Source organism: Urocampus carinirostris, chromosome 5, assembly GCF_059441175.1.
Source record: "Urocampus carinirostris isolate Australia breed hairy pipefish chromosome 5, RoL_Ucar_1.0, whole genome shotgun sequence".
Classification (NCBI taxonomy): Eukaryota; Metazoa; Chordata; class Actinopteri; order Syngnathiformes; family Syngnathidae; genus Urocampus; species Urocampus carinirostris.
In genome coordinates, this window is record NC_142353.1 from 45,915,737 (window position 1) to 45,929,503 (window position 13,767).

General features: G+C 44.2%; 1 protein-coding gene across 3 annotated transcripts in view; it reads left to right on the forward strand.

The window, feature by feature from the left end:
• The window catches only part of LOC148366519 (2-oxoglutarate dehydrogenase complex component E1), a 29,200-nt gene extending 16,181 nt beyond the window's left edge, over positions 1-13,019 (forward strand). For all 3 annotated transcript variants that reach the window (XM_088336976.1, XM_088336978.1, XM_088336977.1), the window contains 18 exons: positions 642-757; positions 2,544-2,698; positions 2,770-2,916; positions 3,740-3,830; positions 3,906-4,085; positions 4,148-4,276; positions 5,402-5,734; positions 6,863-6,965; positions 7,037-7,165; positions 7,234-7,384; positions 7,456-7,583; positions 7,649-7,827; positions 7,902-7,973; positions 8,046-8,171; positions 10,087-10,159; positions 10,233-10,396; positions 11,300-11,454; positions 11,540-13,019. In XM_088336976.1, coding sequence (XP_088193102.1) covers positions 642-757; positions 2,544-2,698; positions 2,770-2,916; positions 3,740-3,830; positions 3,906-4,085; positions 4,148-4,276; positions 5,402-5,734; positions 6,863-6,965; positions 7,037-7,165; positions 7,234-7,384; positions 7,456-7,583; positions 7,649-7,827; positions 7,902-7,973; positions 8,046-8,171; positions 10,087-10,159; positions 10,233-10,396; positions 11,300-11,454; positions 11,540-11,660 — 2,552 coding nt within the window. In that variant the 3' untranslated portion in view covers positions 11,661-13,019. The remainder of the gene's footprint in view (positions 1-641; positions 758-2,543; positions 2,699-2,769; positions 2,917-3,739; positions 3,831-3,905; positions 4,086-4,147; positions 4,277-5,401; positions 5,735-6,862; positions 6,966-7,036; positions 7,166-7,233; positions 7,385-7,455; positions 7,584-7,648; positions 7,828-7,901; positions 7,974-8,045; positions 8,172-10,086; positions 10,160-10,232; positions 10,397-11,299; positions 11,455-11,539) is intronic.
• The last annotated feature ends 748 nt before the right edge of the window (positions 13,020-13,767 follow it).

Below are 13,767 nucleotides of genomic sequence, written 5' to 3' on the forward strand. Positions count from 1 at the left end.
AATTTTGAAAATTACTGAAACTTCTGTGAATTTCAAGTTGAAGAAATTGTTTCATACGGGCTCTAGAACTGAATGGAAATTCAGTTCTTGGTATCCAGGGCAGGATACCAATAATCTATAGACTAGGACTGCATTTGACACAAGAATTCTGGCAGCCAAATCGGAATTCTACTGCCGAGTCCTGATCCTTACTACAGAAGCACCAACATAACAAAACAGTCTATGGCTGAAGAACTTGTTTTCCTATTGATCCCATTGCTGAGGATGCTTTCTGCAGTCAACTGTTGTCTCACAATTCCCTTGACAACTGTTACCTCAATGAATGTGGAATTTCTATCTGCTGTTACCTTAACCTCAACCTCTTTCTATTCAACATCATCTAACTTCATTTGTCCATACATTCCTCACCTCAAAGTGTCCTTTGTCTCTCACACCATCCTTGTCACATTGATTCTGTGCTTGGGGGCTCCCTCTTCTTAACCACTGGTGGAAGACTGTTGAGCCGTCACAGCGGCTTGGCCCTGATGATTGAAGGAAGCGGCCATCAATATGGAACCGGAAGCGTCCTTCAGTCATCGGGACCGCGCTCTCCACACGGTCGTCACCTGCTGCTTTTTCTCTCCTGCCTTTGCGGCACCCAGGATTTTATGGGCTGGATGAGTCAGACCTGGAGAAGGTCTTCAGGCTTCCCACCACTACCTTCATAGGAGGTTCGGAGAGCGTGCTGCCCCTGAAGGAGATCATACGGCGATTGGAGGTACGAGTCTGGAAAGCTGAGATGAAGCGTTTCCTGCAAGCGCATCTTTAGTTTTGCTTCTCTAGCTCTCGTCATAAATCAATTCCTCATTTTTTGGCTAATCTGTCAAAATTTAATATGGTCAATATTTAGCCTATAGAATAATCTTTCCTGTTCTGCCTCTGCAGTTGGAATGATTAAAGGTGGTACGCATCGTTTGACGTGTCTTCAAAAGCGGTTAAAAGTAAAATATGTATTATGTGTTACCAATGCCCAGCTAAGTTCAAAGAATCCTTATTTTTTTCCCACCTCGCCTATTCGCTTTTATCTTACTTTTAGCAAAGCTGTTCAGAGCGGAACACGTTAGGCAGGTGGGCAAGGGTGGAGAGTGCTAGTGCCGGCGGTTTTCAGTTTGTGTCTTGGTCAATGTAGCATAAAGAGGTCAGAAGTAAGTAACTGCCTGTTTCAAGTACAGTCCAAAGGCCGACCCAAACCCCAAAGAAGGTGAAAATAGACGAGTCTAATCGAGCGTGTCTAAGAAAAATGTACGTCGTTGCAAGCACACCTCAAGGAGCTTGACACAACGATGACACAAGCCAGAAATGGCGACTGCGAGCAGAATAAGTTCCAAATTCTGTACAGCTCCTTTAAAGACCATTTGTTTTGTAATGAATCCATTTGATTGGCTTTCATTATCTTGTCGAAAATAAATTAACATGGTAAGCTAAAAATTTGTGCCGGGAATCGATTAAAATAAATCAACCAATTAATCTCAGTTTTGAAATATATTAATCACGATTAATTTATCAAATCCAGGTTTTACAAATGCCAGTGAGTATGAAAACAATATGCATTGAAAAATAAGATGACCTTTTTTATGCCAAATAGTATAGGCTTATACCAAGTACAGTAAAGATTCATACAGACTAGTGCCAAAGATAGCTTTCAAAACAAAGATATTCAAGTACTTTATGTCAACACTGTTAAACTCTACTTTTGCTTTAAAGCAGTTGTAAACATTTTAATAGAAAAATGCATAGCAAGTAAAGGAAAAGTGCATAAAGCTTCTGGTTTCAAAGATGAATCTTTCATAAACAAAATATTCAAGTTCTTTCTTTAAATGTTGTAGAACAGTAGACTTTCCTTTAAAGCTGCCAAAAACGGCATATATAGATACTTCTTATGAATAAAAACATTTCTGAAGAAGTTGCTTTACGTGAGAAACAGTCGACATATTTAGTGCAGTGCTAAAAGTGACTCTTCGTTTCTTGGAGCAGCGCGGCTTGACAACCGAGGGTGTGTCCGGGGCAGAATTTTGATTGTTGCGTTCATATATTTTCACGCGTTAAATTAAATTCTAATGCAAATCTTGAACGTGACATTTTTCCCAGCCCTAATAAAATCTAAAGTTCTCATCATTCTGTCGTGAATGGAATCTTCTAGGGTGTCCATGGTTCAAGACTGGTTCGGAACCTATGACTCGCCAGCCATATATAGCTCTCTTCATTATTATATATGGCTCGTTGATAAAATGTAATTTATCCACATTTCCTCCTTAGTGTTCCGATTCTAACGAGCTCTTTACCGAGGTTGGTGCGTAGCTGAAGAGACTAATAATGCAATCAGTTCGATCCAGTATACTGTTTACAGTCTGTGTCACACCAGTAGAGGCCGTTTGGCGGTACATTACTAAAAATACTTTATGTGGAAACTCATTAATTGGTGTATGTTCACTGTTGTGACACTTTGATTTAAAAAAAAAAACGGACGAACGGAGTTTAACTTCCGGTTCTGCCACATCCCTCAGATGGCGTACTGCCAGCACATCGGCGTAGAGTTCATGTTCATCAACGACCTGGAGCAATGTCAGTGGATTCGGCAAAAGTTCGAGACGCCGGGCGTGATGCAGTTCACCATGGAGGAGAAGAGGACTCTTCTGGCCCGTATGGTCCGATCTACCAGGTAGCTACCGCCCGAAACAGCGCGGCGGAGAAGCCAGTTCTGCCGTACCACCGCCTTGCTCGCTGGCGCAGGTTCGAGGAGTTTCTGCAGAAGAAGTGGTCGGCCGAGAAGCGCTTTGGCCTGGAGGGCTGCGAGTCGCTCATCCCGGCGCTCAAGACCATCATCGACATGTCGTCCGGGAGCGGCGTGGAATACGTCATCATGGGCATGCCTCATAGGTCGGTCATTTGCAAAACGTTAAGAGAAAAGCATTTTTTTTTTGCCCTTTTTTCTGCAATGTTTGAACTCGGGCTTTTAGCCACGCAAAATACAGTGGCCTCTCAGAGATCCCTCGTTTTCTTGGTTAGTGGGAATCCGCAGAGTAGCGTCGCACCTTTGTAAAAGCCCCAAAGGTTAAAATGACTTCTGAGTATGTGACTGTAACAAAATAACAATTATATACCGCCAAATAATAACAAACTACACATATTTGGGGTTGAATTTTATTGTTATTCAATAGTAAAATGAAAGTGGAGGGCTTGTCTTTTCTGTGTAAGAAAGCAATTTAGTCTTCCGTTCATCTGTTCCCTTGAAAATTGTTAACTTTGAAGTGTTTGACTGTTTCAAGACAATTTTGTTTGTGAGGATGAAAGTTTTTTTTTTGTTTTTTGTTTTTGTTTTTTTGTAAACAAAAGTGGTCCTCGGGGCACACTCTGCCGGACAAAAGTGGTACGATAACTCCAATTGGACAAAAAATGCACTGATTTGCATTGATTTAAAGCTTAGCAGCTCATATTGCACGAGACGGTGATTCGATAATACAATTGGTTGGCAAGGCTTTCAAAAATCGATTTGCAGTTGCAGCCCTAGAGAAACTAGAAGGCGCGAACACGTTTCCCGGGGGTCTATGGTAATTCATTTCCTGTTCCCCAAATACTAATTCCTCAGAACTTTTTTTTTTTTTTTTTTTTGCGCTCTGACACACTAGTCGCAATCACTGCAGCTTATAAAAATGAGTTCAATGAAATTTTTTTCTTTTTTTTTTTTTCTTCCTCCGACCAGGGGCCGTCTGAACGTTTTGGCCAACGTGATCCGAAAAGAATTGGAGCAAATCTTCTGTCAGTTCGACTCCAAGCTAGAGGCAGCAGACGAGGTAGCGACCGACCGGTGGTCTTCCGCTCGGGTTCTGTGTCCATCGCCGCGGTGACGTTTCGGTTCTGTCGGCTAGGGTTCCGGGGACGTCAAGTACCACTTGGGCATGTACCACCGCAGGATCAACCGCGTGACGGATCGCAACATCACGCTGTCCCTGGTGGCCAACCCGTCGCATCTGGAGGCGGCCGACCCGGTCGTGCAGGGCAAGACCAAGGCCGAGCAGTTTTATGGCGGGGACAACGACGGAAACCGGGTGAGTGGTGCCGCCGGAACCGTATCCGAACCCGACCTTGACGCCCCGTGCCTCCCCTCTAGGTGATGTCTATCCTCATTCACGGAGACGCCGCCTTCGCCGGTCAAGGGATCGTGTACGAGACTTTCCATCTGTCCGACCTGCCGTCCTACACCACGCACGGCACCGTGCACGTGGTGGTCAACAACCAGGTGGGCTCCTGACTTTTTTTCGCGCCAATTTGGCTGTCTTTCCTCAATACGTTAGCTACAATTTTGATTGCACACACGCTTTTCTAACAGACCTTTTAACATCTCAACATTATCAGCAACTTAATTCCGGTGCGTAATGTGTGGAGCTTTTGCTTCAGTGGGTCCGCCCCCGGTCGGGGTGGGTAGCAAAGAGAGAGAATGAGGGGAGGAATAGCAGCGAAAAATACTGCTATCCGTCAAATTCCCAAATAGCTATGCCGATAATATGTTGTCCTCCAGCAGTTACAACCTTTTTATATCAATATTGCAATTGCATTTAAGATGCTCTATTTTTACAATATATTTGATCCATTTTAGCTAGAATTTTAGACAATTCGAAAAGAAAATGTCTAACGTCATTTTTTAATCTTACGGTGATTTAGCTTTCCTTTTGACCCGCACTTTTTGCTCTTCAGAGCTGAGCATTGGGGAAAAAAACGAATAATCTTGTTGCATACTATTTTAAAATTGCTAATGTTACAAGAGGGTTCGTATTATGTATCATTTTTGGGGGGATTTTTTTTTTTTGCGCAGATGGTTTAACAATAAGAGATTGCTTTTCTTAATTTTTTTTTTCCATGTAATTTTTCTTATGTTTTTTGCCTGCACCATTACTTTGTGGGGCCAAACATTGAAAAAAAGAATAAGAAAAAAAATAATTTTCTTCTTGCAGATCATTTTCAACTTAGTATTTTTTTAATTTGATTTTTTTTTTTTTAGTCAAGTTGTATTCATTTTAATTTAGAACGGTTTGCATATTTCCTTAATAGTGCTATCGTAACAGGGGCGGGGTTGGTTTAAGAGGTTTTTTTCACAGATGGTTCAATAATTGGCCAATAATTTCAAACTGTGTAGTATTTTTACGTCGTATGTTATTGAATTTCGTTTTTTATTTCACATTTAACGTGGACATGCAGGAACACAAAAAGCCTGTTATAAAATAGCCCGTCCCTTCTTAATTGCCCAACTTGGGAATGGGCTCACAATAATTGAGTAAGGCCTATTCATTGCACGTGCAAAAATAAACCGCATCGAGAAGAATTCCGTTTTTGGCCGTCAATGATTTTTCTGGGCCTCCGCCGTCAGATCGGCTTCACCACGGACCCTCGTATGGCGCGCTCCTCGCCTTACCCGACGGACGTGGCCCGCGTGGTCAACGCGCCCATTTTCCACGTCAACGCCGACGACCCGGAGGCCGTGATCTACGTGTGCAAGGTGGCGGCGGAATGGCGGGCCACCTTCCACAAGGACGTGGTGGTGGACCTGGTCTGCTACCGGCGCATGGGCCACAACGAGATGGACGAGCCCATGTTCACGCAGCCGCTCATGTACAAGCAGATCAAGAAGCAGAAGCCCGTCTTGCTCAAGTACGCCGAGAAGCTCATCGCCGACGGGAGCGTCACCAGACTGGAGTACGAGGTACGCGGGAAAGCCGAGTCGAATGAAAATGGATACAGTAAACCCCCCGGGATATGAACGTAGTGAAATTGGCTTTATACAGGCGACTGATGTTGCCTGAATAATAGAGGCTAGCTGGCTGGAAAATGGTACACCACAAAATGTATTCCATCTATCCTTCTACAGTGTTCTGGTTTGCCTGCGTCCCAGACGCATCATTTTTGCTGGGGGCCCATAGTCTCAAATCAACGTGCGTCCCGGGACGCAACTTTTTTGACACAAAATTGTCATTATTACCCGATTACATTTTTTTTTAAACAAAGATTTACCACACTCCAAACTTTTCGTCAGGCAGATCCGGCAGATGTTGTTTTGTTCTCGCAATTCGAGTTTTCGTCTGCACGCCGATCTCGAGTTGTGTGGTGAAAAGTCCGTCTCTTTTTAGAGAAGCGCCTTTTTCGGCTCAACTCATTCAAGAGAGCCGGCTCTTCAACGGCTCACTTGCTTTGATGCATTATAGTACGAATTATAATGTTGTATAAAGAAGTTAAGAAAAAGAAGTATAAAAGGAGAAAATGCAAAAAAGACAGGTATTTGGTTATCCCTTTAATCGGTATATTGCCAACAATAATTTGATGCAGAAAATGAATTAATAGTTTGATTATTAAAACTGAAAGAATATATAGATTTTTATTATATATTTGTCACCGATTTACAATTTCAACCTGGATAAGACTAAATTTTGGGGAGCCATAGATCTCTGTTGGGACCCATAGATTTTTGAGCATGCGAGTCCCCGGGACTCATCACTTTTCAGAGGTCGAATGAACACTGCTTCTATAAGCCGAAGCTTAGTGGGAAAAACACGCTCACATCCATTCCACTAAGCTTTTCTCAACCCGACACCGAACATTAAACCCAAGGGCTGAGTTGCTGTCCCCATGCCACCATCCGGCAGCATAGAGGCACGACAGCGCGCACGGTTTGGATTTGCAAGTTTTTGGGTCTGCGAACCAATCTCTTGTTTACGCCACATAGTGGGGAAAAGGCTGTAAAATGGGCCGCAAAAATGTTTTATTTCACACCGTAAAGGCCGTATCTGTAAATTGAGAAGCCATTTTCAGTTTTTCATTGTGCATCCGCCCGCAGGAGGAGATCGCCAAATACGACAAGATCTGCGAAGAGGCCTACGCCCGCTCTAAAGACGAGAAGATCCTGCACATCAAACACTGGCTGGACTCTCCGTGGCCCGGTACGAGGAGTTCCTTCGGGATCCCGCCCGCCCGGCGATCCGCATCAAGAGCTTGTCGTGCGTCTGCGCAGGTTTTTTCACGCTGGACGGCCAGCCCAAGTCCATGAGCTGCCCCTCCACGGGATTGACTGAGGAAAATCTGGACCACATCGGACAAGTGGCCTCCTCCGTGCCCGTGGAAGACTTCACCATCCACGGAGGTCAGTCGGCCACGGGGCGGAAAGGGTTTCTTCCTCCGTTCGTCCGTCTCATCTCTCGTGTCGCCTAGGCCTGAGCCGCATCCTGAAGGGTCGCGCCGAGATGGTTCGTAAGCGGACGGTGGACTGGGCCCTCGGGGAGTACATGGCCTTCGGGTCCCTGCTGAAGGAAGGCATCCACGTGCGGCTGTCGGGCCAGGACGTGGAGCGAGGCACCTTCAGGTGGGTCCGCTTTTCTCCACGGCTGCCGCGTTGTCACGTGCGGTAGGACGAGTCTGGTTCTGCTTTGGCAGCCACCGTCACCACGTCCTCCACGATCAAAACGTGGACAAGAGGATCTGCATCCCCATGAACCACCTGGCCCCGGACCAGGCCCCCTACACCGTCTGCAACAGCTCGCTTTCAGAATACGGCGTCTTGGGTCAGTGCCGCTCGCCCGCCGTCGGGCCCACGTCCGCTCTGCCCCGTCTCACTTTCTTTTGCCAGGCTTCGAGCTGGGGTTTGCCATGGCCAGCCCCAACGCGCTGATCCTGTGGGAAGCTCAGTTCGGCGACTTCCACAACACGGCGCAGTGCATCATCGACCAGTTCATCTGCCCCGGCCAGGCCAAATGGGTCCGGCAGAACGGCATCGTGCTGCTGCTGCCGCACGGCATGGAAGGCATGGTGAGCGGGCGGGAGCGCTCTGGCCGTTTGGCCTTATTTTCTGCCTCACGCCGCCTCTCCTCCTCGCCTCTCAGGGTCCCGAACACTCTTCGGCCCGCCCGGAGAGGTTCCTGCAGATGTGCAACGACGACCCGGACGTCATGCCGGTAAACGGGTCGCACGTTCGGTCAGTTTTGCCTTTTTACGGACGTCGGCCTTATTCTCTCTTTGCTCGCCAGACGCTGAATGAGGACTTTGCCGTGCGTCAGCTGTACGACTGCAACTGGATCGTGGTCAACTGCTCCAATCCCGCCAATTATTTCCACGTCATCCGTCGGCAGATCCTGCTGCCCTTCAGGAAACCGGTCAGTCCAAAATAGCACCTTTTTTGAAAAGTCCGCACTAAAGATAACAGACCTACTCAAAAGTCCGGGTGCATTGCCCATGAAGTTTTTTTAAAAAGTTGAAAGTTAAATGTATTCTCTCTTTAAGTAAGCGCTCATGCATTTTTTTCCACCACCCCATGTCCTTTTTTGTTTTGTTTTTTTTTTACTTTTAGCAAAGCTGTTTGGGGCAGAACACTTTGTGTGGGATTTGTTTCTATTGGTTAGTGTATGACGGAGGATTCATCATTTGCTTGAAAGTTAAGGTATTTTCAAAGAGTACGCACTAGAAATAGTTCTATTTTCAAATGTCTGTCAACATGCTTACTTGCATGCTTATCATAAACAACAGGGTTCCTGCGTATCCTTAAAGTTATATAGGCTTTGAATGAATCATTCTAAAAATAAGGCCTCCATTGCCATTAGAATGTCTAAAAGTTTCAAAAAGTCTCATAATGTGAACACTAATAAGATTAATATTTGTGTGGGAGAAAAAGATTTAGTACCATTTATCTGTGGTCTTTTAAAATAAGTCATCCATTTTCTTTGGCATGACCACAGTAACGGAACTATCAAAATGATGATGTGGTTTCAGTCGGGCAGAGCAGACATGTCTCTTTGGTCTACCCGCAGTACTCATGGCCACTTCAGACATTGGTTTACTCTGGACCAGGCTCTGAAAGTGTCCAGTTCATCAGAAGTGGCTGTCGGACTCCAGGTCAAGTGTTCGAGTCGCTATATGTTGTGTGCAAGATATGCTTTTGTGTTGTTTTTTTATTTTCATTTTTATTTTTTTGTCGACTTGGTCTTAAATTGCATTCGAAAAGGCATTAAATGGGTATTTAAACGTCTTTAAGGTGTAGGAAATAAAGTGTTGCTCCTTCTTGTTTTGTATGATAAGTCCAAATATAATGGGATATTTGGATAAAGTGTTAGAAAAGGATTATCTTTCATACTTGCAGGTGTATAGCAATATATATGTCCGTTTATTAGACTGACACTTGGATTTTGTTTCTTGTTTGATATTATAGAATATTCTGTTTTGTGCACTTTTTTCTATCCGTTCAAAACGTCAATATTTTAATGAAGAGAAGGACATTAAAATCGCTTAAAGAAATTGGATTCATCGATGGATGAAAAACGAATCCACCGATACATTGATGTGGAAAAAAGTCTACGGTTGCAACCGAGTCGAGTCGTACCGAAGATTTTTGGGTAGAATCCTATGTTTTTGTAAGATGGTTCGAAATTCCGACAAAATGCGACTTGTATGCGATCTCCTGCGTCAACGCTTGTGAGGAAGAGGACACGTGACGTCACGCGCCATGCTTCATGGATGCTAACGCCGTGACGTATTGTGCCACCGGAGGCTCAACAGTGTCAAAACCTCACTATCCCTCCGTCGAATGCTCTTCGTGTTTTTCGTTGGTTTCTATGCTAAGCGGAAGAAAATTGAAGATGAATGAATTGAAAGTTCGCGAGCTGAGGAAGCTGAAAGCGAACTCTGAGCATTTTTTTTATCCGTGTGTCTTAATTGACAATTAATACTTGGATAAACCACAAGCAAACTCTGTTTTGCTCCCGTTATATTTTCTAATAAGCACACTTGCACACTTGTCGCGTTGCCGCTAGGCGGCTGCAGCAGAGGGCACTCGCGTCCTATGGTGCGGTGCGGCCTATGCTCGTGAAAATACGGTAGTTTTAAATATATGTCGGACAATAATGTCAAACGAGCAAAATAACTTGATGTGTCCATTTTTCCCCTGAACTTGTTTAAATCGACAAAGGCAAAAGCACGAAAGCCTTTGAGTGCGCCGTCTGCCAAGGAAAGGCTACCACCGCAGGAAGTTATCAAGTCGCACCATTGTTGACCGCTGTGTCCCGTCTGTTTTTGTAGCTGATCGTCTTCACTCCCAAGTCTCTCTTGCGCCACCCGGAGGCTCGCTCCAGTTTCGATGAGATGCTACCAGGTCTGCTCACGCGCACACATATACAAACGAGTGTAACGGCCGGTCTCACACCCTCCCTGCGCTCGGCATCTAGGAAGCGAATTCCAGAGGCTGATCCCAGAGAACGGTGTCGCTGCAGAGCGGCCTGAAGAAGTCAAGAGGATCATCTTCTGTACGGGCAAGGTCTACTACGAGCTTACCAAAGAGAGGAAGAGCCGCCAGATGGACGAGACCGTGGCCATCGCTCGCATTGAGCAGGTAGGACGGACGGCGAGCGAGGACCAGCGGATTGTTAGCGTGGAGCCTGAGCAGCTCTAACCCAACGCAAAAACTAGAAATTGGCCTCCGATTTATGACGTTCCTTCAAAGGATTCACACGCGAATTATGTAGAGGAAAGAATGTGCTCCATTTTAGAGAAAAATAGTCCAGGGCTCTCCAACCTCTTTAAGAAACTTGGCTAGATGGCTTGCTAAATAGCTAAAAATGTAGTTTGGTAGTTGGCTAGAACGTTAAATGAATAAAAAACTAAAAGAGCACTAGATAGCTTTTTACTCTTTGAGCTAACAACAACAAAACTACAACTAGCTAGATATTCATTTTCCCAGCGTTATAGCAATCTATCTATCTATTTTGGCTCATCCGCTTTACAAAAACCCATATGTAGGATTTGAGTTTGTTGTATTTCTTGTAAAATAAAAAGATGAATACATAAATGTGTTTAATACATGAATATATTTTCATACTATTCCCTTAATTGCTTCAAAATATTTATCAATACTTGAATACGGGGGCGGCAGTGGAGCGCTCGTCTTGGGATCAAGAGATCGCAATTCGAATCCCGGCTCCTCCGTGTTACATGTCGAAGTGTCCTTGGGTAAGACACTGAACCCCTAATACCCCCAATAAGCAGGTTAGCGCTTTACATGGCTGCAAGGCCGCTATTGGGAAATGTGAAGCACACTGTGTAAAGCGCTTTGGGAAGTCATTGACTTGAAAAGCTCTATAGAAATGCAGATCATTTCATTTCAATAGATTTTTTTTATTTAGACTTATTTTGAGCAAATGCGATTTAGCGGAGGCTGAGAATCGAACCCTGTGGAACGCCTCGCAGTTTGTGGCGCACCAGACTCACGTTTTCTTTTTCCCCCGCCGCCTCGAAGCTGTCCCCGTTCCCGTTCGACCAAGTGAAGGCCGAGTCCGAGCGTTTCCCCAACGCCGACCTGGTCTGGTGCCAGGAAGAGCACAAGAACCAAGGCTACTACGACTACGTCAAGCCTCGCATCAGGACCACCATCCAGCGGGCCAAGCCAGTCTGGTAGAGCCCAAACCCGGGACTTTGTTTGCCGGCTCCGCCTCCCCGGAGGCCCCTCCCGCTCACTCCGCCCCTTCTTCTTTTTCAGGTACGCCGGTCGCGATCCGGCCGCCGCCCCGGCCACGGGCAACAAAAACACTCACCACGTGGAGCTTCGGCGTTTCCTGGACGACGCCTTCGGTCTGGACGCCTTCCGCGACCAGCAGTGATGACCTTTGACCCTGCGGCGGAGGCCGTGACCCTCCCTCACCTTTGACCCCACGCGCGCACACAAACACGCATACAGCAAGTGAGCAAAACTCCAAATATGTTTTTCTTCATTGTAATTCAAACTCCGTTGAGTTGGGGGGGCCTCGGAAGCTCTAGGGTCCGGTGAGGTTGGGCCAAATGGGCTTTTCCTCACAAAAAGCGCTGATAAAAATATTCTACTGTTCTTAAAGAGACGGTGTTTGATATTTGTCCACCAGATGTCGCTGTCACTTTGTGTAGCGCAAGAAAAAAGGAAGACTACAAACTACAGAGAATGAAAAGGAGCAAAAAGCAGCCTATTTCTTCCCATTTCTACCCAGCATTTCTCAAAGGAAGGGAAAGAGAAAGAATAAAAAAATAGGGAAGAAAAAAGAGGTAAAAAAGGAAAATATGGATTAAAAAGTAAAGTAGGGGAAAAGGAATATGGAGAAAAAGAAAGGAATTAAAGAAAAAAAACATTTCATTTTTTTTTTTCCCTTTTTCTTTTCCTGTTTTCTTGAGTTTCACTTTTTGTCTTATTTGCTTCCCCCCCCCCGCAATATTTTTTTTCCTTGTTTCACTTGTGTTGTTTCTTAACGTTTTCATTTCTCTATTAAAATGATTTCCCTTTATTTTTTTCATTTCTTGTCCTTTTTCTTTCATTTTTCTTTTCCTTTTTTTTTAATTTTTTTCCATTGAGTTTTATATCTTCTTTCTTTTTCTTGTTTTACTTTTGTCCTATTTCTATTTTTTTCTTTTTCTCTTTTTCTTTGAGTCCCCGTATTTTGTTTTTCCTCCGTTCCGCTTTTGGCACTCGTTTTCGGTGGCACGACAGATTACAGCCACATCTAGTGGGCAAATCATACACACTCACCCTTTAACCTTCATTTTAGGGCAGGGTGCCTCAAACTATCTTCTTGGGGGTCGCGAGTTTGAAGCTCTGTTCTAATTAGACAGCACCTTTACTGAGTGAAAGGAATATGCCAGAAGCGCCTCCTATAGGCCACCGGTGGATAGACCGCACAGGTTTTTACTGATGCCATCATGTTCTTTTGCTCTTTCATCAGCAACAGGGAAACGGGTTCAGTTTGGTTTGATCAAAGATGCTGTTTTCGATGTTTTTTTTCTTCGGGATGTTCTCCATATTGTTAGCATCGGAGCTGTTTGTTAACCTCTGGAAATTGACGTTTTTGTTTGTTTTTGGGGCGGCCAGCGTCCGTGCCAAAGGAGAGTTGAGCTTTTGAAATAAAAAGATGCTATATTTATTTTGCTAAAGGGGAGCAGCCGAGTTCCCTTCCTTGTTTTGGCTTCATTTAATAAAGGTTTCTTTACATACTCCACACGTGTGCGCTCCACAAGCTTCTTGGAAAGAGGACAAACTTTTGGGTTATAAATTTCATTTTATGAAGTCGTGGGCTTTCATTCGTTGGTTGGAAATACGAGAGGGGTTCGTACGGGTGCTCGAAATTCTTGAAAATGCTTGAATTGTAATCTTGTGTCTTCAAAGTCAGAAATGCCTGAAAAGGCTTAAATATCTTACCTTTGTTATGTTCCTTTGTAAGTAGTCTTGGCTACAAACTATGCAATAAATGACGAAAACGACACCAACATGTAAAGAGTCACCGCCCCCTACTGGTTTCACCCAAGGGGACAGCTCTATTTAGTAAACCTTTCATCTCCCTAACAGCTCAGATCTTATTTTTTCTTTAATAATATAAATAAAATGTTATGCACCAAATTATTTCGTAATTCGTCATTTCATGATTTGCTGGGAATCTCTTCAAATCACTCAAAATATTAACAGCTCTCCGAAAATATTTGTAAAATATGAAACAACTTTAAATTTTTATTTATATAGTGAACAGATTTAAAGTCGAACAACATCACAAAATCCCTGAAAACGCCCCAAAATAAAATGGAAATTTAAAAATATTAACTCTTCAGTGTTGTCAATATTTCAAACCAAAAAAAAACCTAATTACAATTCCACTTCTTCCAGATTTAAATACGGATCTTCTGAAAAACGTGCAAAAAAAAGTAATACAAAAAGCAAAAGATCAGCAGTCTTAAGATTGAATGCACTCTGCT